Source organism: Bicyclus anynana, chromosome 25, assembly GCF_947172395.1.
Source record: "Bicyclus anynana chromosome 25, ilBicAnyn1.1, whole genome shotgun sequence".
NCBI lineage: Eukaryota > Metazoa > Arthropoda > Insecta > Lepidoptera > Nymphalidae > Bicyclus > Bicyclus anynana.
In genome coordinates this window covers 9,492,199-9,507,902 of record NC_069107.1, presented here as the reverse complement: position 1 = coordinate 9,507,902, position 15,704 = coordinate 9,492,199, and the positions used below count along the sequence as shown (strand labels likewise).

Here is a 15,704-nt window from a genome sequence, read left to right as displayed (position 1 = left end):
TCGACCAATAGCTTTAGGAACGGGAACCACGCGGGTGAAACCGCGCGGCGTCAGCTAGTACTTGTTATAACCCGGAATTGGTACACCCTCAGGGTACATTGAGATTGTGTTGTTTTCAGGGTGGTTTGTTCGTAATCGGCCACGTGAGAGTGGGGCAGCTGGATGGAAGCGGTGACCCCTTGGCGGACGAGCACAAATATTGGCTGAAGCTGATCGACCATCTTAAGGTAATTCATTTTATCAACAAAGCACGTGAAATATAGTATTTCTTCGGAACGAGATAATGTACCACGCATTTTGAAGGACATTGTGGCTATTAAGTTGTATAGTGTTGTAAATCATGTCTCGAAAAAATTGTAATTTTTTTTTAATCTAGTAGAACGATAATGCAATATTTAAAAAAGTGTCAGCTATCTTATTGTTAACATCATTCTTTTTCGTGTTGAGTAAGTGCCGATAGCTCCCTACGGGACTACGGCGTCACCGGGGGGTTTGGGCGAGCAGAAGCATCGCCTGATGAGACCCGAAGGCTGAAATAAAGACAGAGGACGTAACGACTCTCCTGTGAGACTGACCTCGGCTTAGAGATCCGTTCGGAAAGGGATAACCTTGGCCTGAGTGAATTAGCCCCCAAGATCGTGAGTTAGAAAATCCACGTCCGGGTGACGTTAGATATCGGGGACCTCGTCTTCGTCAACGAAGACGCTGTGTAGCTTGTGTTTGTATTGCCTGGGAAGCGTTGTCGGTCGTCATGTCATCGTCAGGGTCGTAAAGGACGTTTTTGGGACGCCTCTGCGTGAAGTTAGCGTTAAGGTTGGGAGTGTAGTTACAGGCCTCAACCACTAGTTGGTTGGGATCGGTAGCAGCTCTATTCAAAAAGTTTCGAGAGATCTGTTTCATATAGTTAGCTATTGAGGGTAAATCTAAATCACTATGGAGATCGTTATTGCGTACAAACCACGGTGCGTCCGTGATTTATCGCAGAAACCAGTTTTGCAATGTTTGGAGCGGCCAATGGGTCGCTTTGGGACGGTGGGACACCATCCCACCGTCCCACTGGAGACTAGCGTAGGTTAAGATAGGACGGATTCTGTTCTGCTGCTTATCCAACGTGTTAGGTAAATGGTATAACATCCCGAAACGTACTCATATATTTCGATCTTATAAACACAAATCTGTGTATAAAATAATTTAGTAAAAAAAACTTTCATACTAAATTATAAAAATTAAATTTTAAAAATGTGTTGCATGACCCTAACAGCGACGCCTAACTATTTTGAATAATAATAAAACTTGAAGTCCTCATATCTCCCTAAAATCAAATCAAATCATTTATTTGCTAGAATGTGGTATATGTTTTGGTCTTAAAATTATTGAGTCACCTACATTCAACTGACTACACCTACATTCACCTATATGCAAGATTTTTACAATTAAAATGTTAATTTCAATAATTTATCCTAATAACTTAATTATATTTGATGTGAAAATTTACAATAAAAATTTCAACCTAAATTTAACATTATATTTATTACAATTTTTATTATCTAACTAGCAAACCATAATCAGAACTCAGGATTCTGACTAGGAAGCTCATATTTTTTTATAGGCAAGCATTATACTTCAGCTTTATTTGAGCTATGTCGGTGACTTTGGTTCTTCTGTGGATCTCCTCATTTCTGATTCGATCACGCAGAGAACTCCTAACATAGCTCGTTCCATCGCCCGCTGTGTGACTCTAAGCCTTCTTATGAGGCCCATAGTTAGCGACCAAGTCTCGGAACCATAGGTCATCACTGGCAACACGCACTGTTCGAAGACTTTTGTCTTCAGGCATTGAGGAATTTCGGACGAAAAGATGTCGCGAAGCTTCCCGAATGCAGCCCAGCCGAGTTGGATTCGACGGTCACCGACATAGCTCAACGAGTTGCGAAGCTGAAGTGGCAATGGGCGGGGCACATAGTGCGAAGAGCCGATGGACGTTGATGGCGCAGTGTTGGCCGACCCCCCACCAGGTGGACTGACGACATCAAGCGAGTCGCAGGGATTCGCTGGAGGCAGGCGGCTCAGTATCGTGATGTTTGGAAGTCCCTACAAAAGGCCTATGTCCTGCAGTGGACGTCCATCGGCTGATATGATGATGATGATGATGATGAAGCATTATACCTCCCTAACTCCTGGTTGATGGCTTGATAGGGTACTTACCGAACACCTTGTAGATAAAGGTGTCCACACAAAGATAAAGGTGAATGTCCACATAGGTGAAGGCGTTCGTAGAGCTGTGCCTGGCGGAGTCTATACGCAATGGAGCGGCGCACCTCACGCGCCTGTCCGGGCTGGGCGCGATGAAGCCCGACACCGTGCTGCTCGGCTTCAGGGACTCCGCGCCGCCCAAGGACTTCTTTAGAGAGTAAGCTAGTCAAACTAATAATCTAATTTAATTAAAAAAGATAAGGCTGTTTATGCCATAAAAATGGGGTGGTTTTAGATGAAAGCAGTTCTAAGTCAACAGATACTATCCGATGACATAGAACTCTGAAATTGGCATGTTATATTGTTTATAATAAGAAAAGCTTCGACCAACACCTTAAGAAGCTTTCGCTTAACTGTTGGATCAAGACTCGGATACAAAAGGCAGTGATTCTTGAGACGGCGCGTATTGTGAGGAGGTTCCTCACTCTGGAGCCCTGACCACCGGTTGCTTGGGCACTCAAATGTCCCGCAGCGGGAGGGTGAATTTTTTTTATAAATTTTTAATAATGTTTTGTATTTTATACTTATATTGTTAAAATTTAAAAAAAAAAGAAGTAATAAGTAAATGAAAGACCAAAAAGTACAATATCATTAAAAAACTGGTCTTTATGCAAGGAACTGCGGACCAAATTTTCGGTTTGAATTGAGTTAACCATGGCATGTGGGGTATTGTATAAAAGGATATTGGCACAAACTTAAATGGATTTTAATTATTTCTGTGATGTGATACAGTTTTCGATTTATAATTTGTACTGAAGCCTCTTTTGGCACGATCGACTCACTCTTCTACAGTTTTCTAATTCATACATATTTTCAGACTAGACGAGAATTTTTGCAAAAAATTAGCACAAGTTTAAACAGATTTTTATGATATACATTTTTAATTTTATGACGAAGAGTGTTTTGTATTGAACCCTCGTTCGGTGGGCGAGTTTGCACTTGTTTGCATTTTCAGTTTAATCTACCAAAATTTTTTTTTTTTTTTTTTTAATTTTGTTTAAAATGGTCCATTTCAGCCCTACCTCCCCCTACACCACGAGCGAGTTCGAGTTGGACACCGGCGCGGTGATCTTCCCCGCGCGCACGCCCGCCTCCCCGCGCCTGTCCGCCTCGGAGTACGTGCGCATCGTGTCCGACGTGCTCTGCGTCAACAAGAACGTGTGTCTCTGCAGACACTTCCACAGCCTGGACATGGCGGCTGTCGAGAGGTATGCTCATCATTCCTCATCATCATCAGCCCATGAACATATATCAGCTCCCCAAGCAATGCAGCAACGAATGCTGAATGTGTACAAGCCTCAGTTAAGGCAGCGAAAGTTCCGCGCTGTACTGCAATAGTTCCAGCTCTCCAATTAATTCCAACATTCTTTGTCGGTCCAACAAATATGGACGCGACAATCTTATTTACTTGTTGGTTATTCGGCAGGAAGGTGTCGTCACTGAAATACATCGACGTGTGGTTGGTGGAGTTGCTGGCACCATCGCGGGAAGAAGCATTCACTGTTCGTGCACTGTTCGCGCTGCAGCTTGCGGCCGTGGTGCGGTCCGCGCGCGGCTGGCAGCACCTGCGGCTGCGGGTGCACATCGCCACATCCGCGCCCGCTGTGCTTAGCGGTAAGACCAAGACTAAGACTAGTATCGAAGCTTGTTTCATCATCATACCACATAGGTCAGTCAGTACATTGACTTGTGGTTGGTGGAGGTGCTGGGATCATCGCGCGTGCATTGTTCGCGCTGCAGCTTGCGGCTGAGGTGCGGTTCGCGCGCGGCTTACAGCATTTGCGGCAGTGGTAACACTAAGACTTACACTAGTCTCGAAGCTGGTTTGGTCACAAGTCGTGAAAGACAAGAGGAAGATTCGTAGCTGGCTAAATCACTAGCTCAGTTATAGACATACCACATACCACAGCCCAGTGGATACCTCTGCTTCCTATTCTGGAGAGCGTAAGTTCGAATCTGGTTAGGTTAGGTGGAATCTGGTGGAATGCACCTTCAACTTTTCAGTTACGTGCATTTTAAGAAATTAAATATCACGTGTCTCAAACGGTGAAGGGGTAGGGTAGGTGTAGGGGTAGAGAAGACGAGCACGTAAATCAAAGCGAACCTTGACCGAGTCCGCTAGTGGTTGGTAAAATTGAGATGCAAAAACTTGAATATGGAGTTCCTTAGAAAAAGTAAATAAAAAATCAATAAAAAGGACAATTTGACCAAGCTACAAAGATGTTAATGATTATTTAATAGACGATTTAGTTTTAAAAGGCCTCAACTTCTTACTTTCGAAGCACTTTTCACCAAGTTATAATACATTTTTCAGCTCTCTTGTAGTTTTGGCAGTGATAATCAAGACAAATCAAATTTGGTAAATATGTGAACCCCTTACAGAAGCCGGTCGCAGCTACTCCCTGGGGTCGGACCCCGCGATGGACCCCAATCTGCCCGAGCTGGCCCCCGGGCGGCCGGTCAACGAGAGATTGGAGGAGTTGCTCAAATTGCTCAGGATTAATGCCACCACGCATAATGTGAGTTCATTTTTATCACTTCTCCGTATCCGTCTCACATCCAGTAAACATATACAGAAGGAGATGTCCAAAATTGGTCTATCGTCTTTGATTGTCAGTTGTCTTTGCAAACGCGAGCTGTCAATGTCAAATCAATCAATGAATGAGATGTCTTTAACAAATATCTAATTTGATTAGATGTGTCAAGTTAGTGTTAGATCCTTATTAAAACTGTCGCCTGTCAGTTAGACACAGGTAATGTAATGAGTTTTATGTCAAAGGGATACGAATTATTGTCCACATGTAATTTGACTGATTTCTTTGAAAATTGGCCAATATAGGTTTCTTTGAAAATTGGACTGATGTTCTTCTTAATTGTCCTAATTTATGGCCAATTTTCAGCTCTGTATGATTTGTTTAAATTGGGCCGGAGTTTGTATGGATACTGGGTTTCTCCTTTACCAATGAATTATTGTTAGTAAGTCTCAAGTCAATTTTGTACTCAATATTTTTTTGGCTTTTGCTGGCCTCCAAGTTTAGAGCATAGATTCACTACGCTAATCTAATGTGGGCTAGCTGGCTTAGGGTGATAATTTTAAATTCAACAACAACCACTATCAGAATGTTACTTATAATACCGAGGCCTAAAGTGCTCTCTGAGGTGTGGTAAGTTTAGAGCATTGCCAAAATGTTGCCATTCTATCGGTGTTCTACAGAACTTTAGGAACTTGATCTTGTGCCACCTTCAGCTTTCTACCACATAACTGCTAGGCATCGTCGTATCGTTCGTTTCGGCGTTTAGTTCCTCTTTCCTTATACACACTGCAAAGATGTAGAATGCTCTTCCAGCTCCCGTTTTCCCCACCACCTACAATATGGGTATCAAGTCAAGGGTGAACAGGCATTTTCTAGGCAAAGGCGTTCCACCATAGGCTGCTAAACGTTTGCTTATACTAAATAATAATAAAAAAGACTATTTATTCTGTCTGCAGATAAGTGAATGGCCAACGTTGGAAGACACGAGCCGTTGGTCGGACTCCAGCTTGGATGACAACAGCGTGTACCAGCGACTGCCTGTCAGTTACGTGCAGAAGTGAGTTTATATCATAATTATTACGATTATAATACAATTTTCATTATCGTAACTAAAAAGTGTAAAGTAAATAAAATAAGTAAAAAAATGAAAAAACCCGACTGCATAAAATATAAAAACTGAAAAGAAAAAAGCAAGTCTAGTCCAGAATTGTAGAAAGCAATTAGAAAACAGTTGGGATCTATTATCTATTATATTCCTTAACCCTACATCCAGTAGTCACAAGTCCTGGACTTTGCTTGATGTTTTTCTCTCTACCATGGATGTTGAATCCATGGAATGCTAAGATATTTGTCCCTCTATACAAATGGTGCAGACTAAAATCATTCTATCCAATATTGGTCCCGACTGTTTTCTAATTAATAAAATATTCTTTAATAAAGCTTTTTTCTTCTTTTCTTATCCTTCTTTCTTATTATTTTATTTATTTACCAGAATGTCTCATAACAATCAATATACCGGCAAAGACGTACCGCCAAGCGATTTAGCGTTCCGGTATAATGAAAACTATTTGTGAAATGAATACAAAAGATGTATTAATAAACACTTTAATCAGCGGAATTATGATTAGTAAAGTATAAGTAAAACAAAGATGCGATTTGGATTATATTAGAACCCGTCCGATGCAATGGCAGAAGTGAGAGAAAAAACAATAGACAGCACATTTGACAGTGACACATGACATGAGCGTTCCAAATGTCAGATGATGGCTGCGTTCACTTTAACATCCTCCCTTGAACGCAGTCCCATGGCTTCCAGGAACATCTGATGCTTCGGCTTCGGCAGGGCTTTGGTCAGGCAGTCCGCTATCATCGAATCAGTGCCCACATATGATAGCTCGATGTCACCACATTGAACTTTGTCTCGTAGGAAGTGATGGCGGACATCAATATGTTTACTTCTAGCATGATAGTTAAAAGTACCTGTAAGTTTAATTGCACTTTGATTATCACAGAACATATTTATAGATGTAGCCTTTACACAAGGCCAAAACTCAGTATGTAGCTGCTTTAGCCACATAGCTTCCTGAGCAGCTGCTGCGAGTGCCATATACTCTGCTTCAGTGGTGGATAAGGCAACAGTATGTTGCCTTTTTGAGTTCCATGATATGGCAGCACCCTGAAATTTGAAAATATATCCAGTACATGACTTCCTGTCTTCTGAACACGATGCCCAATCAGAGTCGGAAAAACCTGTAATATCTTCATTGATATTCCTTCTATAACAGAGCTGGAGGTTCTTTGTACCTTGTAAGTATCGAAATAACCTCTTAATAGCATTCCAATGCTCTGCAGTAGGTGAATTGTTATAACGACACAGTGTATGTACAGCATAACATATATCTGGACGAGTTCCCTGTGAAATATATAGTAAACAGCCCGTAGCTTCTTGGTAAGGTATGTTTTCCATTTTTTCAGAAGTTGAAAACTTTATATTTGGTTCCATTGGGGTTCCAACAGAGTTACATTGTTCCATGCCAAAACGTTTCAATGTACTCTCTATGTATTTTGTTTGATCTATAGCTATTCCTTCAGTACTATATGTAATACATAATCCAATATAGCAATAAGCAATTCCAAGCTCCTTCATTTTGAAGTTATTCTTCATTTCAAATTTTATTTTGTTTGCAGACTCTGAACAGTTATAGAATAGCAAGATATCATCCACATAAACTGTTATAAACATAATATTTGTGTTTCCATGTTTATAATAAACACAAGGGTCTATCCTTGACTTTGAGAATCCAATATTATTCAAAAAGTTGTCCAGCTTCAAATTCCATGTTCTACTGGCTTGTTTCAAACCATAGATAGATTTGTTTAATTTACAAACATTTTTAGTCCCATCTTCATATCTGGCTGGTTGGGACATATAAAGTTCAACATCTATGTCACCCTGTAAAAATGCTGTAACAGCATCCAGCTGTTCTATCTTGAGCTGATGTTTAGTTGCAATTGCAAATAGGTATCTTTTAGAAGTTAATCTCACAACTGGTGCATATACCTCATTGTAATCAATATATTGCCTCTGCTGATATCCTTTTATAACCAATCTAGCTTTGTATCTAGAAACTTTTCCATTTGAATCTATTTTAGTTTTAAACACCCACTTGCACGGTATAGCAACCTTCTCAGGAGGGAGTTCCGAGAGAGTCCATGTATTATTTTCCAATAATGACTTGTATTCATCATCCATGGCGTCAATCCATTTCTGTGAGTTTTCACACTGCAACGCTTGCTCTAGAGTTTCAGGGTCAGACTCAATTGACGAGCTCATATCTTCATTCTGACAGAGAAAGGTAGGCATTACTTTGCGTCTTCTTGGTCTTAAATTCTTACTGCACACAGGTGTCTCACTTATAGTAATGGAATGCTCCGGGACATAATCTTCATCATTTGGATTGACAGTCTCCAATGTATCATTAAAGCTTTCTGAGCTGTTTGTGGTGTCATCTAAATTCTTTAAACATTCGCTGTCTTGAGATTCTGTAAGTGGTACTAGAATAAAATCTTTGTTCACACTCTCCTCTATGAACACAACATCTCTACTCCTCATGATTTTTCCTTCAGCTTTATCAAACAATCTGTAACCTTTAGATTCCGGGCAATAACCAACAAAAATAAGTTCTTTTGACTTACTGTCCCATTTCAATCTTTTCTCTTTTGGGACATGCATCATAGCTTTACAACCAAACACTTTCATATTGCTGATATTAGGTTTGATGCCAGTCCATACCTCTTCAGGCGTTTTAAACTGTAAGGACTTTGTAGGACTTCTGTTGATTATATATGCAGCTGTAGCTACCGCCTCGGCCCAAAACATCTTAGGTAAGCTGGAATTCATAAGCATACACTTAGAGCGTTCTACTAATGTTCGATTCATCCTCTCGCTCATACCGTTCTGTTCAGGAGTATAGGGTATTGTCAACTGACGTTTAATACCTGAATTTCTACAAAAATTATCAAATGCCTCATTAACATATTCTTTGCCATTATCACATCTTAGTGTTTTAATTTTTGCATTTAATTGATTTTCTACAAAATTCTTAAATTCTTTAAACTTTTCGAGTACTTGAGATTTAGAGTGTATAAAGTAAACAAATACCTTTCTAGAATAATCGTCGAGAAATGTGACATAATATCTGGCACCTCCGAGAGACTTTTCCTCCATAGGTCCGCATACATCTGAATGTATCAACTCCAAGAGGGCGGAAGCTCTTGTACCAGTGTTCTTGAAAGGCTGCCTTGTTTGTTTGCCTTTCAGACATGTGTTGCATACCACATTGTCCTTACTCGACTCTATATCTGCTCCATCTGTGGACTCGTTAAGTTTCTGAAGATCATTATAATTTAGATGACCCATCCTTTGATGCCATAAATGTAATGTAGACAATAAAGCAAAGGTTTCATTATGAACTACATACAAATTGTTCCTTGTATATCCTGTGAGAATTAATTTAGAATCTTTATATACTTTGCAACAATCCTTCGTAAACTTCACTTGACAGTTATTCTGTGTTATCTGACGAACTGACAGTAAATTGACAGCTAATTCGGGCACATACAGAACATTTTTGACCTGTATAGTACCTATTTTCTCTTTATTCTCACTATTATATGTTTCTATATTTACTTTACCACAGCCTTTTACTGTTAATATTTTATTATCTGCTACCTTAATGTTTGTTACCGAAGCAGGTCCAAAGTCATATAGCCATTCTCTCTTGTTTGTCATGTGCATCGCAGCTCCTGAATCAATGTACCAGCATCCATTTTCCAACCCAGGCGAGGCTGGAAACGCTGCAACATAGCTGGAAGAAGAAGTATTGTTAATTTCTGACTTATTCTTTTGATTTGAGCTGTTAGATGTACAATATTTGGCTATGTGATTATATTTATTACACCGAAAGCAGCGGGGACCTTTATTGTTCGCTTTGGAACCTGAACATTTGCTCTTTGCCTTGCTTTTGTGAAAGTTTGAGAAAAAAACTGATGAGTTGTCTGGAGCCTTTACATCCTGTAAAATTTTCGTTTTTACCAGATCAGCAGTGATAGCCACACCTGAGCTTTCCATCGCCATAATCATAGGTTTGTATGATTCTGGTAGCCCGGCCAATAAAAGTGTTCCGAGCCACTCATCATCTACGATGAATTTAATGTTACGGAGCTTGTGTGCACATGTGATTATTTTATTAACGTAAATTTCTATGCTACCACAACTCTCCAAGTCTGTCGTGATTAGCTCACGCAAGAGACCTACCTTTCTCAACAGGCCTGAGTCGTCAAAAGCCCTTCTTAAGTTATCCCATACCTCCTTCGCACTCTTTGCTTCCTGTATGTGAATATAATTCATTGGTTCCACAAGAAGGACGATTTTAGATCTTGCCTTTATGTCTTCCTCCTTCGTAAGCGTTGCATCCGGCGCCACGTCGATGCACTTCCAAAGATTTTCGTGCTCCAAATATGTTTTTACGGCAAAACTCCACGTGCCATAATTGTCGCGCCCAGATAATCTTTCAATTGGGGCGAAACCGTGTGCGCCTGCGACGGCCATTTTTGATCGATATTTTAACACCGATCTAATCCAAATGCATCCGCGTGGTGAAACGTTTTTTAAGACTTTTACGTATTCTAAACTAATCGGGCGTCTGGGCCCATGACCTAATGAAAACTATTTGTGAAATGAATACAAAAGATGTATTAATAAACACTTTAATCAGCGGAATTATGATTAGTAAAGTATAAGTAAAACAAAGATGCGATTTGGATTATATTAGAACCCGTCCGATGCAATGGCAGAAGTGAGAGAAAAAACAATAGACAGCACATTTGACAGTGACACATGACATGAGCGTTCCAAATGTCAGATGATGGCTGCGTTCACTTTAACACGGTACGATGTCGTGTAGAAACGGAAAGGATTTTGGATTTTCATCCTCCTCCTAACAAGTTAGCCCGCTTCCATCTTAGACTGCATCATCACTTACCATCAGGTGAGATTGTAGTCAAGGGCTAACTTATAAAGAATAAAAAAAAAAGAAACGTTTCCGCAGGGTGAACGGTATAATAAAGTCCCGCTGCGAGCAAGGCACTGCGGTGACGTTCGTGCAGCTGCCCGCGCCCCCCCGCCTGCCCGCCGCGCCCTCGCCCGAAGACGACGCCATCTGTGAACAATATCTGAAGGTAAAGGTTTATACCCACTATACATCCCGCGGTTATTCAAAAAACACTATTCCAATACCCTTTCAAAAGGAAAAACAAAAACCCGATGAGCCAGTTTCCTCACTTTACCTGTAACGAGAACAACTTATGATAAAAAGGAGATGGTCCAAAATTGTATGGAGCACAGGATCAGTCATTGTACCCTGGCGGAAATAAAAGAAAATATTTTTTTCAAGTATTTTTGATTATACAAATCTACGTATTTACTTTAATTCTTTGGAAAAAATATTCATTCTCTCCCAAGAAATGCAACACTATTAATAATGGCGGATTGATGACGTTTTCAATGCAGTAGTCGATTTGACGTTTTCTGTCAATTGTAATGTCATAGTTGTCGTAGTTGCGCCATCTTGATATAACTCAAACACTTGGGTTTAAATTTCGTTTATTTTTTTTATTAATAAAATCCCTGTATTATTTAATAATACTTAACGAGGATACGGATACGGGGTACAAAAGTGAACCTGAAATGGACCGTCTCTTTTTACAATAAAATACCGACACCAATTTAATAAAATAATAATAAAAAAGTAATAATTCACTTAGAACTAAACTAGCAGATTACATAATAAGTAATCCACAGCAGTTTAAATAATTATGACTGAACTATAAATGCTCCAGTGAGTAATAGCCAAAAATATGACGGGGAAGTAATGTAAGTTAATTTATTAAAGTTAAAAATTATGTTCTCATGTTAGCGGTTAAGCCATTTAATGAGAATAAATATCATCTAAACCTTAAACCTTAGTTACCGTTCTTTTGTAGGGACTTCCAAACATTACAATACTGAGCAACCTGCATCCAGCGAATCCCTGCGACTCGCCTGATGTCGTCAGTCCACCTGGTGGGGGGTCGACCAACACTTACTAGTGCGGGGTCGCTATTCCAGCACTTTGGTACCCCAACGCCATTGCCATTTAAGCTTCGCGACTCTTTAAGCTATGTTAATGACTCTGGTTCTTCTGCGATTCTCATTTATGATTCGATCACGCAATCCGTTTTTCCGCCCGTCGCCCGCATATCATGGGAGTGTTATCAATGAACTTACCAGACTATAATTTTTTTTTTGTATTTTCAGGTCCTGGACGAATTCACGAAGGATCTGTCACCAACTATTCTGGTCAGAGGTCTGAAATCTGTCACTTCTACGGCTCTATAACGACTATATTGTACGACATTTTATGAATTTGTAATTTTTTAATATATTATAAAGACTTTTGGAACATTCTACGCGTATATAGTAGCTTGGGTGACTTTTTGTTCAACAATTTGTTCATTTTTACGTTCATATTATTCGTAAAATAATTTTTAATTTACGACATGAACTAGTACGCTGACTAAGCTTTATAGTCACCAATCTTTGCCTGTTAGTGGACAAAATTAAAAATAATCCTCAATCACATTTGTATAAGCTCGTAAAATCTCCGATTTTTAACGCTTTATCACTAGAATTTACTTTATTATTAACGAGTACACTAGAATTTACTTTATTATTTATTATAAACGAGTTTTTTCTTTTCTAATATATTATTATTATTACATAGGTTTAATATTCAAAGTATTATTTGATATTTGTTTAAGTTATTATGGTCACAATATCGTGAAGTCGATATGACATGATATCGATTTTACGATATTATTTTTTTTTTATTTATTGACGACTATTTTGTAAAAAAAACCGTATTTTTAAGCAACTAGTTTTTTAGCTGCCTTAGTTTTTGTGGATTTCATAGCAAATAACTTATACAGGACTTTTGGCATTTCATTTTTTAAACAAACTATGTAATAGAGAAAAAAAATCAACTGAACTCTTTGGTTCAGTGGTTAGCCTATCCTCCTCTCAAATAAAAAGAGGGAGCCTAAAACTGTAGTGCCTCCATTAAATGCTTATATTTTTTTAGATTTAACTCATTGAATAGAGAATGATACATTACAATCCGTGCAGTGAAGTCAGTGAAACCCATAAAAAACAAACGTCACGCGTGCGTTATACAGGGTGCTTGGGAATATTTCCCATAACTCTAGTGTTATATTCTTTAAGGATAATTAATTAAATATGTCCAAGGGACATGTGTTCTAAAATTAATATATTCGAAGTAAATAATATTTCTTTTGAAAATAGATCTTAAACTGTGTCCCAGATACGCATCCTTATTGAAACTTATTCATTGATAAATAGCACGATGTAGGTAATTAGTGAAGTGCGGAGTGCCATTTGCAACCATGTCGTCGATATCGACAAAGTCTGATACAGGCTACATCCACACCACTATCAGAAAGTTATATCAGGCCTGTCCTGAAGTAATCAAGAAAATCACTGCACTACAGAGGTCGACGCTCTCGTCAAAAATGTAGTCTCATCATCATCTTAACTTGTCTTTGAATAAAAAAATATTTCTTTTCATTTTACTTAAAGGCGTGTGTATATTTATGGCTCAGACCAATTATTGTATAGGACCTGCCTCGCTAGACGTTACTTTTCTGTCAAAGTATATGATCAACGATGTAATGCGATTCTAAAAACTGTCTCTATAGAATCAATGTTAAATAGTTGTAATCGTGTTCGTCGGTTAAAGAGCTCCGTAAAAATGCCTTTTTGTGTAATTGAATTGTGTAAAAAACGGACAAAAACTTCTAGTTTAGTTTATGATATATACCAAATCTAAGCTCGTTTTCCTCAGAAAATGACAGACAATTTTGTTCGTGACTATGAGTGCGATACAGGTCTTTCTATAATTGGTCTGAGAGGTATGGTCTATTATTTGAATTACTTTGTATGAAAACATAAAAAGTTTTTTTTTAGTTAAAAGAAAAATAGTTATGCAGTTCGACTCCAATTAATGAACTCGTCAACACCTTGAAGTTATGGAAAATACTACCGAGCATACTGTATATGAGATAATTTTCTAAAGTTTATCTCATATGAATAAAAAGGTGCATTATCTATAGTTAAAACGGTTTTAGCTAATAATTTTCTTATTAAGTTATTAATAGATATAGCTAGCTAGATGAATGCTGACTTTTAAGATATTAAATTTAGATAAATATTTTTCGTGATCTGCTTAAACAGACCTTTGTTGAATATATATTAGCTATATTTCGATAAAATTTGTTTAAAATATCATAATTTAAAAAAAGTCTTTGATCTACTTTGACAATTTTTGTATGATTTATAGATTGATTGACTCGCTAGTATTTTCGGAGTTTCGATTTTAGTGAGATAACTAACAGAGTTAGCATTATTATTGATTAATTTTAGTGTATATACATAAGTAGGGACATTTGTATATTTATATTGCACGCAAAGTATGCACCAAATACTATTAAATAATTGTCACCACTAAAATGTGTTACTCACTAAATATAATTCACTATTTTTAACTAAAATTGGCATTTACAGTAATAATTAATTTATTAAATTCATTGATTGGTTCCTAATTTACTTTCATTTGTTTGTTCTTAAAAACTTGTGTTGTTATTAAAAAAAAAAGTTAATTATATTTATTTATTGTTATTAAAAACTATTATGTTTATTAAAATTTCTCATTAAAATTATAACATAAATAAATTAAATATGGTTTACGAGTTCTATGATTTTAGTGAAATTAATCAATCTGATGTCTGATAGTTAATTATTAAATAAACTAAATTATTGAACTAGAAGAAGTATGACGTCACTAAAATTTAATAATTGATTTAAATTATTCATATGACAAAGATGATTTTTTTCGGCCCATCACGTTATAGAAAAACCAAAAAGAACTAGAAAACAACTGTTAAAAATGTTTGAAAATGTGTGTTTCTTTTTGTTGAAATTCTGCATTTTGTTATGTAGGTATCTGCATCTGTCAATGAAACTGAAATTAAACCAATCTAAAAGTGATTCAATTAATGACTATTTATTCTTCTTTTTTTATTAATTCTTTACAAGTTTACACTAAATTGTACCAATATCAAACAAAGTGTTGAAAACGTTCAACAATGTATGGAAAACATTTGGTTTTATTTTGACTACTATTCAATAATATTCATTTGAATGGAAACTATACTACAGCCTTTCTTGATGAGTACTGTTTACCAACAAATAAATTAAAAATGAAGGTAGAAAACGCATGTCATTTCATAACTTATTTAATTATGTATGGTTTGTTTATATGAAATATCTAATTGTTCTAAGCTTATTAATTAAATTTATTTTTATTCATTTAAGAACAAGTGAATTATAATTATTATTAGGTGTGAAATGACTAGTAATTTATACCCTCAATTTTAATTTGTTTGTTAGTAAACAGTACTCATCAAGAAAGACTGTAGTATAGGTACGAATATTTATAAAAAAATATAGTTTTAAATGACAACGGGATCAATTATTTGTATTCAGAAGATATTTTAACTCATTTGTGATATGACAATACAGTGTGTTATATTTTTGTAATTGTTGTCGTTTTATTTACCCAGTTGGCCTTTGACTACAATTTCACCTGATGGTAAGTGATGATGCAGTCTAGGATGGAAGCGGGCTAACTTGTTAGGAGGAGGATGAAAATCCACACCCCTTTCGGTTTCTACACGGCATCGTACCGGAACGCTAAATCGCTTGGCGGTACGTCTTTGCCGGTAGGGTGGTAACTAGCCACG

The 15,704-nt window shown here is 37.5% G+C and overlaps 2 protein-coding genes across 4 annotated transcripts in view; one reads left to right on the top strand and one right to left on the bottom strand.

Moving 5' to 3' along the window:
• LOC112053965 (solute carrier family 12 member 9) overlaps positions 1 to 15,501 on the top strand; it is a 45,356-nt gene extending 29,855 nt beyond the window's left edge. For all 3 annotated transcript variants that reach the window (XM_052889227.1, XM_052889226.1, XM_052889228.1), the window contains 8 exons: positions 120 to 227; positions 2,262 to 2,410; positions 3,270 to 3,461; positions 3,680 to 3,867; positions 4,636 to 4,772; positions 5,744 to 5,844; positions 10,898 to 11,027; positions 12,145 to 15,501. In XM_052889227.1, the coding sequence (XP_052745187.1) occupies positions 120 to 227; positions 2,262 to 2,410; positions 3,270 to 3,461; positions 3,680 to 3,867; positions 4,636 to 4,772; positions 5,744 to 5,844; positions 10,898 to 11,027; positions 12,145 to 12,225 (1,086 nt within the window). In that variant the 3' untranslated portion in view covers positions 12,226 to 15,501. The remainder of the gene's footprint in view (positions 1 to 119; positions 228 to 2,261; positions 2,411 to 3,269; positions 3,462 to 3,679; positions 3,868 to 4,635; positions 4,773 to 5,743; positions 5,845 to 10,897; positions 11,028 to 12,144) is intronic.
• On the bottom strand, positions 8,684 to 10,624 carry LOC112057308 (uncharacterized). Its single transcript, XM_024097800.2, has 2 exons — positions 10,105 to 10,624; positions 8,684 to 9,655 (listed from the first exon to the last, which is right to left on the bottom strand). Exons 1-2 carry the CDS (start codon positions 10,396 to 10,398, stop codon positions 9,599 to 9,601), a joined length of 351 nt encoding a protein of 116 aa, XP_023953568.1. The 5' UTR covers positions 10,399 to 10,624; the 3' UTR covers positions 8,684 to 9,598.
• Positions 15,502 to 15,704: the final 203 nt, after the last annotated feature.

Excerpts from the sequence above, each read along its gene's own strand:
- LOC112057308 (XM_024097800.2), bottom strand. The coding sequence starts at position 10,398 with ATGGCCGTCGCAGGCGCACACGGTTTCGCCCCAATTGAAAGATTATCT. Across the intron at positions 9,656-10,104 it reads ACTCAGGCCTGTTGAGAAAG|CTATGTTGCAGCGTTTCCAG; the intron begins GTAGGTCTCTTG and ends TTCTTCTTCCAG.